At 43.6% G+C, this 12,926-nt stretch overlaps 1 protein-coding gene across 2 annotated transcripts in view; it reads left to right on the forward strand.

Moving 5' to 3' along the window:
• LOC110503606 (glucagon receptor) overlaps positions 1–12,926 on the forward strand; it is a 37,060-nt gene that overhangs the window by 19,018 nt on the left and 5,116 nt on the right. Inside the window, exons 2-13 of one of the 2 annotated variants that reach the window (XM_021582023.3) lie at positions 3,763–3,933; positions 4,420–4,516; positions 4,777–4,884; positions 7,555–7,676; positions 9,160–9,266; positions 9,722–9,875; positions 10,023–10,182; positions 10,271–10,331; positions 10,423–10,492; positions 11,419–11,507; positions 12,375–12,513; positions 12,737–12,778. In XM_021582023.3, the coding sequence (XP_021437698.1) occupies positions 3,880–3,933; positions 4,420–4,516; positions 4,777–4,884; positions 7,555–7,676; positions 9,160–9,266; positions 9,722–9,875; positions 10,023–10,182; positions 10,271–10,331; positions 10,423–10,492; positions 11,419–11,507; positions 12,375–12,513; positions 12,737–12,778 (1,203 nt within the window). In that variant the 5' untranslated portion in view covers positions 3,763–3,879. Of the gene's footprint in view, positions 1–3,762; positions 3,934–4,419; positions 4,517–4,776; positions 4,902–7,554; positions 7,677–9,159; positions 9,267–9,721; positions 9,876–10,022; positions 10,183–10,270; positions 10,332–10,422; positions 10,493–11,418; positions 11,508–12,374; positions 12,514–12,736; positions 12,779–12,926 lie in introns of both variants that reach the window. The other variant, XM_090218173.1, reaches the window with a different exon arrangement.

Below are 12,926 nucleotides of genomic sequence, written 5' to 3' on the forward strand. Positions count from 1 at the left end.
ATACCATTAATTATATACAATACTCTAGATTATATCACTTTTTGAAAATCACGTGGTACCTTGATGAAGAGTGTCTGTACTGTAGCTTGGTTTTGAAAAGTAATTTCTTTCTTGACATAAGTCATCCGTGCTATGTTGCCTTTCTCCCTATTCCTCACGTCTCACAAACGTTGGCCAAACCTGTTATGTTAGCCCAGGTTGTCTCATGATGCTGCCTCTTACCCTTCTACATTCTGGCGTCAGATAGGTTCGAGTTTGAGTGGTTTCCTGCCAGGTATGACTGGCAATGAGGCAGGTTATCATCATCATCACTCCCATCTCATGCCAAGAGCGCTCTTTGTATAGATACAGTCTATGTGCATACTGTAGCTGTACATTCCACTGAGACCCTACAGAGAATACCTCTTTTTCAGATAAGTCTGTAATTGTTTGCCTGAAACCCCAGCAGCTTTAACGGTAGGATCCCCTGGATGTTTCGTGAGACGAATTCCAATAATGAGAATTCAACCCTGAATATTCTGGCAGAACGTAAACTCTCGTAAAAAAAAGTATTGTTTTGTTCACAGTGGTGCACTGGAATTGCCCGAGGGCCAGGCCCACGCTAACGAGGCTGGTTTTCATTAGGATTCATTACTGTGCAAATATGACCCACCACATAATGAGCAGGTTCTCACCCAGCAGATGTGCAAATCATTTCCTCATATTGTCTGTTGGATAACATGGAACTTCCTTTTCTGTTTTGCACGGCCATAGTACGTGTAAGGGGTGTATTAGGGTTCAGTAGCTTGACTGACATGTTGACTTAAACGAAGATGTGTTTATCATGATGAGATGACATGGTAATAATGGCCTGTCGGTTCTTGGTTTTAGTCCAAACCCTTCACGGGTCAAGAAAACCCTCACAGTTCGTCTGCTTGTTCAAGAGTTACTGAATAAATTAAACCAGAGGCATCTCCAGCTTTGAACCTTAATAGTTCTTTTCAGAGCGTTCTTCTGAAGTGAAGTCGGGGCTTTTCGGGGTGTTTTGAAATGGCTGCTCATAGTTTGTGAAGGAATAAAGTACCAACAGTGTACTTTGGATCACAATCTGTGTTTTGAGTAGCTACTCTTGATCTTGTGTGTATGCTACAGTGTTTCTCTGCAGACTTACTGGATTTTCTTTTGTACAGAGGAAAAAAATAGAGACACCTGCTGGGAATTGGCCCCTGAAAAGAAAAACAAGCTAGACGAAGGCAGGATACTGTGCAACTCCCCCTCAACTCTTTTATGCCCTAAAACTCAAACATGTCATGTTCGATGAATGTACACAGTTGGGGTTATTTTTGTAGATGTAGAACGTTTTTCAAATCACGAGAGATGTAATACAGCACAAGAAAAATAGAATTCAGAGGAAAAATAAGTCTTGTCAATGTACAATTTCCCATTTCCTTGTGCAGGAAGAATTCTCGGTCTGAAAAAGGATCCTCTGTGTGCATGAAGCATGAACTCTTTGTAAACAAAAGCACAAACTCTTTGTATAAAATGTTTGATCCCCAACAAGGAGGTTAGTACAGTACAGTATGTACATTGAGGGAGTTGCTGTGTAGACCAATGTGGTCCAGCTCTTTAAGTAACATAGCAGGCACAATGGGAACTATATTTTATGTTCAGTGTTTGTATTCTTTTATTAAAAAAAAAAAAAAAAATCCCTACTTTCGTGGTTTCCAATTGGTAGTTACAGTCTTGCCTATTCGCTGCAACTCCTGTACGTACTCGGGAGAGGTGAAGGTCGACAGCCGTGCGTCCTCCAAAATCACAACCCGGCCAAGAGATCCTGGTTGGCCGGGTTGTGATTTTGGAGGACGCACGGCTGTCGACCTTCACCTCTATCGAGTACGTGCAGGAGTTACTGCTTCTTGACACAATGCCCGCTTAACCAGCCGCCGGAAGGAAACACAGTGTCGGAGGAAACGCCGTACACGTGGCGACCGTGTCAGTGTGCATTACGCCCGGCACGCCACAGGAGTCGCTAGTGTGCGATGGAACAAGAACATCCCTACAGGCCAAACCCTCCCCTAACCCGGAAGACGCTGGGCCAATTGTCCACCGCCCCCCATGGGTCTCCCGTGGATCTCCCGGGCCGGCTGCAACAGAGCCTGGACTCGAACCAGGATCTCTAGTTGCTCAGCTAGTGCTGTGATGCAGTGCCTTAGACCTCAGCACCCCTCGGGAGGCCGTGTTTGTATTTTTTAAGATCATTCACACAGTTTTCCACACTGTTTAGCACACCCCACAAAAAAAACATGTAATAATTGACCACAACCCGGTCATACATGGCTGAACAAAACACTTTGTCTCTAGATACAGGCATGCAGCTTCTTCAGAGCTATATTTAGAGTTGGTGTCACACCCTGACCATAGTTTGCTTTGTATGTTTGGGTGTGATCTGAGTGGGCATTCTATGTTACATTCTATGTTACATGTCTAGTTTGTCTATTTCTATGTTTGGCCTGATATGGTTCTCAATCAGAGGCAGGTGTTAGTCATTGTCTCTGATTGGGAACCATATTTAGGTAGCCTGTTTGGTGTCGGGTTTGGTGGGTGATTGTTCCTGTCTCTGTGTTTGCACCGGCACTGTTTTGGTTTTTTCACAGTTCTTGTTTTGGTAGTCTATTCATGTATAGTTTCTTTATTAAAGAACCATGAATAATAACCACTCTGCGTTTTGGTCCGCCTCTCCTTCGACTCAAGAAAACCGTTAGTTAGGCCAACTTTTAGAATTTTGAATATTGTTCTAATTCTAGACATTCAGTTACATAGCATTATACCATGGCATTGTTGGATACTCATTTCTGATTGGCTTGAAGGGCATTCTAGATTGTGCATTATTTCCCCATAACAGTGTTTTTTTCACGGTAGAATTCAAAGGCTATAGTTCATTCTTACCAGTTTGAGCTGCTTTTGAAAGCAGAAGAAGAATTGAAAAACGTTACTGGCATTGTTGAATTCAATGTTCTTAATGGCAAGCTAGGACTGATGGTTTGGTTAGCTAAACTAGCAAGTGTGTTTGTTTGGTTACCAAGGCAGTAGCCCCTCGTTGATGATCTGTTTCTTGTTTCAATTTTCCCCATGTAATATTAATGGGGAGCTAACATGGCTGCCATAATTATGTCGTTGTGACATGTAAATGCATCATAATGCAGAAACCTCAATATCCTAACTCTCCTAAAAACAGTATATGGCTCTGAGCTTCTTTATGTAGATGTTTCCAAGATTACAGCGACTGGCCCTCCCATCAGATTGTTAGATAGCACTCTGGTTAGATTTCATTGAGATGTCTTTGGGAGACTTGGGTGTGGGCATGCTCAAATTAGCCTACACTACAGTGGCAACAAAATGGGTGTCTTGTGGTCACAGTGTCCTTGGGAAATAGCGAGCCGAAACCGCACATGCTCTAATCAGCTACATGGCCTCATTGGCCTTCATGGATTCATTAATGATTACATGTTGATTGGGCTCATTAACATTTGAACTAAGTGGCTACATCACTTGACGAAAATATACATTCTTATCTGCCACAATTATTGGGCCTTCATCATTGATCCCGTGCCATTACGTTTTGACTTCCTTTCCACAAATCAAATGCCAAATCCTATTCCCATTGTGGACCCACAAGCTTGTTTTAGCGTAATACATGATAAGAATTGTAACCCAAACCCATATTGTGTGATTGCTCTGTACTGCACACAGTAGGTCTAACTGATTGTGTGTGTTGTTTTACAGGGTGTGGGCTATGGGGTGGAGGTCTGAGGCAATGCCTGGTTCTGGCCCCCCTGGGTCAAAAACACCCAGCAGCCCTGAGATGATGAGTGGCCCCCCGTCCTGGCACTCCTCTAAGTGATGAAGACCCCTGCCATCCTCCTCCTCATTCTGTCTGTCCTGTGCAGAACTGTGGTAGGCACATTTAACTTTGTTTCTGCTCATTACGGCAGTAGTGGTTGTACTTATAACATTACTTTGCACCTTCAATCCCATCCGTAGAAGTGTGTCGTGTCATTAGACGCTTCCGTCGTTAGTTTGTTTGATTGTCCTCAGGAGCCGTTATGAAATGTAAGTCATGTGAAGATGATTCACCGTTTTGAATCACTGCAGATCATAATGGTCTGTGTGCTTTATAGAACACAATCAGAGTGCTGGGAAGCTGATCTTAACAGTAGTGTCCGTGTGATGTGCTTTGCATCCTCAATCAATGCAGCTGGTTTAGTGAATGTATATGTCAGCTTTTATGGAGAACTTAAGTTACAACACTACACTAAGCCAAGGCATTAGTGCTTTATAGCCAGTCAGGTTTTTAAACCCCGTGAGGTATTGTAGGGCTTACCCAGAAGAACCCACTGGGGTTGACCCCTGACCCTCAATCTTGTGATGTATGACCGGCAGCTTGTGTCAACGAAGACGGTGAAGCACACGGTGGAGGAATGGAACAGATACAGGAACGAGTGCCTGCTGAGAATGAGCACGGACCCCACACCCCCAGGTAAGACTCAAAAACAGACGCCTGTCCTAATCAGACAAACCCCGTTACGGTTTTATAAATCGGATAGAATAACATCTAAAACGTTATCGTCTAGAGTAGACCGTAGAAATATGCAGTTGGCTTCACAATTATAATGGCTTCATCACCCCTTAACTAATCAGTCTCTATCCTGTTTAGCTTCAGACCAAAAATGAAGGATTCAGGGTCTGCTGTCTGTCTGCTTACTTACGGCTTACTTATATCTTCTCTTCTCCCCCCAGGCTTGTTCTGCGGCCGTATGTTTGACATGTACGCCTGCTGGCCGGAGGGTGTCCCCAACACCACGGTTAAAGTGCCCTGCCCGTGGTACCTCCCCTGGTACAACCAAGGTACTGGTGTGGCATTGGTTAGTGCTTTATGGTTCGGTAGGATAAATGAGATTTTGTTTCATCCGACTTCCAGCTAAGAGGTTAATGCTAACACTGTTTCTGTCTAAAGCCGTACAGAATCAGGCCCCCAGTGTCTGGTCTGGAGTGTGAAATCATAAGCTCTGCTGGTCGGCTGCTGCGTAGCAACCTAGCGGCGCCAAAAAGCCCTGGGGCCGTATTTATAACCCTGCCCATTTCTGAAATAATATTGATTTTGATTAACTTGGCGCATGACATACTGTACACAGTATTACAAGCATACGCATGTTTCCCATTATAAATCAGCCTTGTCTGAAAACTGTGGACGCTTGACTGAGCATTAAAACTTTGCCTGGAAAACGCTTCATTCCCCTTTTATGATGACAACAATGCCATTTATTTGCAGGATTATTTGGAACTATTGTCAATAGATAGATGATTGGGTTTTTGGATTTCCTGCCTTGGTATATATAGACTCTAAGGTGAAATCAGCAATACTGTAACCTACTCATACTGTCAAATATTTGACATAAGCTACCGGTCTATTTACTGTGTTGGCAGAATGTTTTAATCTTTAGCAGTAATTTATGCTGTGTCTGGAACAGCACTGTGCCCGTTTCTGAACGAGAAAAAATTGGCAAATTGCCGGGGACCTGTCAGCGGAACATTTGAATTCAACAATGTTTTGTGATGGACTGCCCACGCACTCTGAAATATTGTGGGGCTACAACAACAACAAATGACAGTGCTCACAGTTCTATTTCTTGTGTGTTTTTGTTCTATTTGGCTTTTTATTTAGTTATTAGAGCACTACTGGTTTTCATTACTGCATTGATTTGAAAGAGCAAGCAAGAAAGGCATTTAGCTGTACGAGTCGTGGCCAAAAGTTTTGAGAATGACACCAATATTCATTTCCACAAAGTTTTCCGCTTCAGTGTCTTTAGATATGTTGTTGTCAGATGTTACTATGGAATACTGAAGTATAATTACAAGCATTTACATACGTGTCAAAGGCTTTTGTTGACAATTACATGAAGTTGATGCAAAGAGTCAATATTTGCACTGTTGACCCTTCTTTTTCAAGACCTCTGCAATCCGCCCTGGCATGCTGTCAATTAACTTCTGGGCCACATCCTGACTGATGGCAGCCCATTCTTGCATATTCAATGCTTGGAGTTTGTCAGAATTTGTGGGTTTTTGTTTGTCCACCCGCCTCTTGAGGATTGACCACAAGTTCTCAATGGGATTAAGGTCTGCGGAGTTTCCTAGCCATGGACCTAAAATATCAATGTTTTGTTCCCCGAGCCACTTAGTTATCACCTATGCCTTATGGCAAGGTGCTCCATCATGCAGGAAAAGGCATTGTTCATCACCAAACTGTTCCTGGATGGTTGGGAGAAGTTGCTCTCGGAGGATGTATTGGTACCATTCTTTATTCATGGCTGTGTTCTTAGGCAAAATTATGAGTGAGCCCACTCCCTTGGCTGAGAAGCAACCCCACACATGAATGGTCTCAGGATGCTTTACTGTTGGCATGACACAGGACTGATGGTCGTGCTCACCTTGTCTTCTCCGGACAAGCTTTTTTCCAGATGCCCCAAACAATCGGAAAGGGGATTCATCAAAGAAAATGACTTTACCCCAGTCCTCAGCAGTCCAATCCCTGTACCTTTTGCAGAATATCAGTATGTCCCTGATGTTTTTCCTGGAGAGAAATGGCTTCTTTGCTGCCCTTCTTGACACCAGGCCATTCTCAAAGTCTTCGCCTCACTGTGCGTGCAGATGCACTCACACCTGCCTGCTGCCATTCCTGAGCAAGCTCTGTACTGGTGGTGCCCTGATCCCGCAGCTGAATCAACTTTAGGAGACGGTCCTGTCGCTTGCTGGACTGTCTTGGGCGCCCTGAAACCTTCTTCACAACAATTGAACCGCTCTCCTTGAAGTTCTTGATGATCCGATAAATGGTTGATTTAGGTGCAATCTTACTGGCAGCAATATCCTTGCCTGTGAAGCCCTTTTTGTGCAAAGCAATGATGACGGTACGTGTTTCCTTGCCGGTAACCATGGTTGACCCAAGAAGAACAATGATTCCAAGCACCACCCTCCTTTTGAAGCTTCCAGTCTGTTATTTGAACTCAATCAGCATGACAGAGTGGTCTCCAGCCTTGTCCTCGTCAACGATCGGCCACCCCCCAAAAAAAACGGTGGCCATTTTGTGCTCTAAAATGTGTTTATTATGATCAAGTTTTATCCCCACTGTCAATTGTTTTAAATTCTGCTACAAATTGCGATATTTAATTCAATCGTGATCCATTCTGACTGCTACATACATTTTGTCATCACACAGGACCACGTGCGGACACAGACCAATAATGGGGGGACACCGACCAATAATGGTCATGCAGGATGAAAACCACTACATCGACCATGATCCTTTGCTAGTTACAGATACTTTTGCCATGATGCTTAGCAAATTTGGGGTGCCATTCAGTCCCATTCAGCAATATGGAGCGCTTCGGGAGTTTTCCATAGGAATACGTGGATGACTTCAGCGCTATCACCATCTACTGGTTTTAATGTCAATGTACAGAATTGAATTTGTCTCATCTGTTTGACTTCTTCCTTCATCTGTCCCTCCCCATGTCTGTACAGTTCGTAATGGGTATGTGTTGCGGGAGTGTGGGCCTGATGGCCAGTGGGCCGTTAACAACACCAGCAGCACATGGAGGGACCACTCCCAGTGCAACGCAGACAACAACCAGCAGGTGGCACAGGTAATACCCATCATGCACCATTCCTGAAATAGACCCTCTTCTCGGAGCACATAAAACACATGGCTAAGAATAGAACAAGATACTTTCAAAGGGTTAATGCTTTTAATTACTACATGTCATTTTTTAGAAAACTTCACCAGTAGTCTTAGGAGACCCTCCAAGTACTGACAGATGCTTTGAGAGGTTAACTAATTCACGGCCAAATAGCCATTCAAAAAGCAATAAGTAATAGAGTAGGTATTCCAATGGCATACCACCTGTAGGGGACATAGAAATGCAATTACCAGAATGGCCATTCTTTTACGATAATGCCCGAATGCTCTGATTGTTTATGGATGTCGAGGTGGGCTAGCAGCAGCAGTTGCTGTCCCCTCATGTTGACTTCCAATCATCCCGATCAGCATGCTCAACTCAAGTCATCCTTACCCTCTCTCAATTTCACATCTAGTGCTGCACTCCATTACGAGCTCAGTAATGAATGGCCCATTTACTACATCAACAAAAAAGATGTCATTACTTTTGTCAGTGTAATGAATACTCAGGAGGAAAAAGGTGTAGATTCACGCGCAGAGCGTGAGTGTTTATTTCGCCTTCGCAGAAGGCAGGAATCATGGTCATACACAGGTAGGCAAACAGGCAGGTGAATCAAAACTAGGACTGAAGGCTATAACTGGTTCTCACAAACGAGCTAGGAAAAGACTGAGTAGAGTCAAAACGAACAATACCTCACAAAAGGCACAAACAGAATGTACTGAACTAAATAAGGAGCTGATGAGACCAGGTGAGTAACTCACACAGGTGAAATCAATGAACGAAAATGAAAGACAGGGCTACGTTCAAGAACACAAGGAAACAGAACACAAGGAAAGGAAATTAAATACAGAACCTTACAGTCAGTACTACATACTGGATTATAGATCTGCCAGGGCTTCAGAGTGTGAGGGTGAGCTCTGAGAGACACACAGTCCTCTCTTTATGAAGAGGGAGACAGCCGTCACCTAGGGGTTATGTTTTTGCTGGCAACCAATGATGCAACGCTGCTTTGCCTCATTGGCCCCACAGCTGAAATGTACTCCAGTCTGCAGCCAGACTCCCTGATGATAAGAAAAATAGGTTGGCAAACGCTGATCGCTGTTCGCAGTGAATTAAATAACGCTCCCTATATTTCCAATGCATTTTTTCCCCCACGATTGGTGTGTAAATGTGCATTTTTAATAGGAGTTTATTATAGTGTACTGGGCATCATTAAAGTGTTTTTTGAACATTTTCCAAGGCATAATAGGCAACAAGACAAGAGGACTTTTTGTGGTCAGTGCATCTGCTTCGTCTGTATCTGTGTCCCTGTTTGCACTCTACCAAAAGGACAGGACATTAGTACAGCACAGCACATCAACAATAGAGTCAGAGAGTTATAGGTGAAAACAGGGTCATGTTGTTCCCTCGTCTACTTGGGATTTGAGTGCAGGTCTTTGTTTGTCCACAGGAGAACCAGATGGTGATCTTGGCCTACTTCCGGGTGATGTACACTGTGGGCTACTCTCTGTCCCTGGCCAGCCTTTCCCTGGCCCTCATCATACTGCTCATCTTCAGGTAAATGCTGGCTCTGACCACAGTCATAAACAGTATACAGTCGTTATTTATATGTCAGGATTTGACTCTGACTATGGGACTGTTTGTTTGGACTAAGGAAATGGCTTCACTTCTAGTCATCTGATGTGAATTAGGTAAATGTAAATCATACAGATCTTCATTTGAGCCAGTTTGCTACAGCAGGAAAATAATCCTGCAGCAAGAGGAAATGTGAATTATGTAGATTATAATTAATGGATATTTCTTGTTATGGCAAGTTCTGAAATTTTAAAGTGGAATTACAAACTTTAGAAGCCTTTTTAAACTTTGAATACACCCCCACTGTGCATGAAAATTCTCATCAACAAAAGAGTGATCAAATTAAAATCCTACACTTGACACATGACATATACTGTACATGATTCTGGAAAGAATTTTGCGATACAGTAATCTCATTGTCAAGCGTTGTACCCTAGGAAACTAAGGTGCACCAGGAACTATATCCACACCAATCTGTTTGCGTCCTTCATCCTGCGAGCCATATCCATCCTCACCAGAGATGCTGTCCTCACCAGGGACACCCCAGAGTTCAGAGACAACAGAGACGTGTCCAACGTCCTCAGTGATAAGGTCGGAACCAAAGGCTGTACACACTAACGCACGTTACAGAAACACACACTCGAGCGTACCGTTTAAAGACACAATTCGTCTCTCATACATTAGACAGCCATCCTTGACCTCCGCCCCTGACATTTGACCCCTGATCTTTGCCCCCAGGCCCTGTCTGGCTGCCGTGTGGCCCAGGTGCTGATGCAGTACTGTGTGGGGGCTAACTACTACTGGCTGCTGGTGGAGGGCCTGTACCTTCACAACCTGCTGGTGCTCATGGTCTTCTCAGAGAACAGCTACTTCTGTGGATACCTCTTCATCGGCTGGGGTAGATATACACACACACACACACGCATGATAAATAATGTAAATGCTGTTTCCTGACAGTAATGTATGGTTTATGACACTGTGTGTAGGATCCCCAGTGTTATTTGTGGTCCCCTGGATTATAGTGCGGTACCTGTATGAGAATACACGGTGAGTCACTCTCATTTCCATTCAATCTTATTTCCTCATCATCTGTTACTAAAAACAGAATTCCGAGAGATTGTGACATATCTCCTCCCAGGTGCTGGGAGATCAATGAGAACATGGCGTACTGGTGGATCATCCGCACACCCATCCTCCTGGCCATTCTGGTGAGTGTGTGTGTAACGTGTGTGTGTGTCGACTGTGCTGTGTGCCCTAAAGCAATGGGGTCCAGGGGTTACTCATTCGTCAACCCACCGCTCCTCTCCTCTTCCCCCTGCAGTCTTGTCTCTTTGAAGTTAGCAGACCATGACAAGCCTGGGGAAATTGTGCGAATGTGAAAGCTGAGTGGGCATGTTTTGGTTCCGGAATGCACTGTACATTAAAATTAATGGATGACTCATCAACCCAGAAGACAAAATGAATGTCACTTGGTTTCTGTTCTTTTCTTAGTAACACTTAACATGTTCCTTGAAGCTTGATCTAAAGAGTGTTTAATTAGCGTCTCTCAGTGAAACTCTGAGAGGAGGAAAATATCATTTTTTTCTACGGTATTTTGCATCAGAAGCAACATGCCAGAAGAGATGAGGATTCTCCTGCCACAGATGATTTGTAATTTGTCCCACAACTCTCACATTTCCCCTAAGGTCTAAATGCCTAACATCTTTTGACATAGTTAGTAATGTTAGACATAGACTGTGTTTTCTATCTCTGTTTTACTTTTTTCATTGTATTGATGTGTATATTTTTACAATTACAAGGCTCATCTGTAAAATAGCATGGCAGCCTGTCAAAATAAAGGTTAAGTAAATAGGAGTAATTTGCACGTAATACGACGTGCAGTTGCACTATGTCACCTGGACTTTGCAGTTAATACCCCTAACATGTTGCAGTCTGACTTTGGAACTCAAACTTATTGTGGAATTCTCACATATTCACCCTGCTTCAACAGTCATATAATACTGAAATGCCAGAGAACAGAACAGACCTATTTGGATACACACCCTTTTTTCTCTCTCTGACATTAGTAAAGCTAATACTTGGTGGTTTGATGTTGATTGTGTTTAATTTATATTTTTTTATTTTATTATTCCAGGTCAACTTTTTCATATTTATTCGGATCATACAGATCCTTGTCTCCAAATTGAAGGCAAACCAAATGAGGTACACCGATTATAAATTCAGGTAAGAAAGATACAGCTCCTTCTAATCCATGAATGACATGAAAGCAGATCAAAATGAAAACACAAAACAAACACTGTATTGTATCTTATAAAAACTGATGAAGTCAACTCATTGCTTACACGTGTTTTATGTGTTTCTTTGTCACGTAACTTTGTCTATGTCATACCTTGTTAAACACTGTCGCATTCACGGCACCTTACCGTACCTCGGGCAGCGCCGTTGTCACCTATCCTCCAGCCTAAACACACGAGGTCAGCAGACATTAGGATGACATGACACTATCCACACAATTCTTTTTGTTGCTCCAAACTCCGTTGACATCCATTGCCTCAATAATCCATCACTAAGTTAACTTGCCCTTTCGTAGTATGCAGCGTAAAGGGAGCTGTGGAAACATTTGATGTTTCTGTGGTGTTCAACGGGGGCCTTCCCGTCCTTTGATTGTGAGCCGTGGTCCTTGGAGACGGTGTATATACTTTTTTTTTTTTTAGGAAACCAGCCACATCCAAGAGACCAGTTGCATGCATAATCCTCTGAACTAAGCCTGGCTTCGAGGTACGCAGGACAACATGAGTCTGATTGGAATCTAAGGTGCAGCTGATGCACTGATTCTGAGCCACCAAAAGAGTCATGGGAAGAGAATTGCCTTTCTGATTTCCCAAGATGCTTTGAAGCCGTTACTTAACATTCCTGCTCTGAGTCCAGGTGTGGAGGTTGTGGCTTTCTTTGTTTGGCGTTTTATGTGTTTGTGTGAAAAGTGAACCATCCATTGATGTCATTGATGAAGCGATTCATCATATAGGACCAAACAGACCTCTCTAATAGTTGCCCTTGCTCGGCTCTGTAAAGGATGCTCTGTGTGTGCAGGTTGGCTAAGTCCACTCTGACCCTCATCCCTCTCCTCGGCATCCATGAGGTTGTCTTTGCCGTGATGTCAGAGGAACAGACCGAGGGCGTCCTCCGAAATATCAACCTCTTCTTTGAACTTTTCTTCAACTCTTTCCAGGTAATATGATGAGACACAAAAGTTATTTGTCTATATGGGGGTGTGTTTGGGTATGCATGCTGTGTGAGTGAGTGTGCATGTGTCCGGTCCCCGCATGCACTCTTGCTTGTTACTCCATGAACTTTCTCTCTGCGGTGCTTCTGTTAGGTACTGTATGTGTTAGAGGGGGGAAGATTAATTACCTCTCTCTTCTTCTGATGCCTCTCACTCTCTCATCCCACAGGGTCTACTGGTTGCCATCCTGTACTGCTTCGTCAATAAAGAGGTGAGTAAGGAAGTGAAGTGTGCTCTCAACAAAGCCCAGGGCAAAATGAGTGCACTTGAACAGCCGTAGCACCTGAGTTTACGACACGTTCGTCTCTGTTTGTTCCTATGAGAAGCCAGCGCTTTCTGTGACCTGCTGGGTATGTCAC

Source organism: Oncorhynchus mykiss, chromosome 24, assembly GCF_057628025.1.
Source record: "Oncorhynchus mykiss isolate SJ-2025 chromosome 24, ASM5762802v1, whole genome shotgun sequence".
In the NCBI taxonomy this organism is placed as follows: Eukaryota; Metazoa; Chordata; class Actinopteri; order Salmoniformes; family Salmonidae; genus Oncorhynchus; species Oncorhynchus mykiss.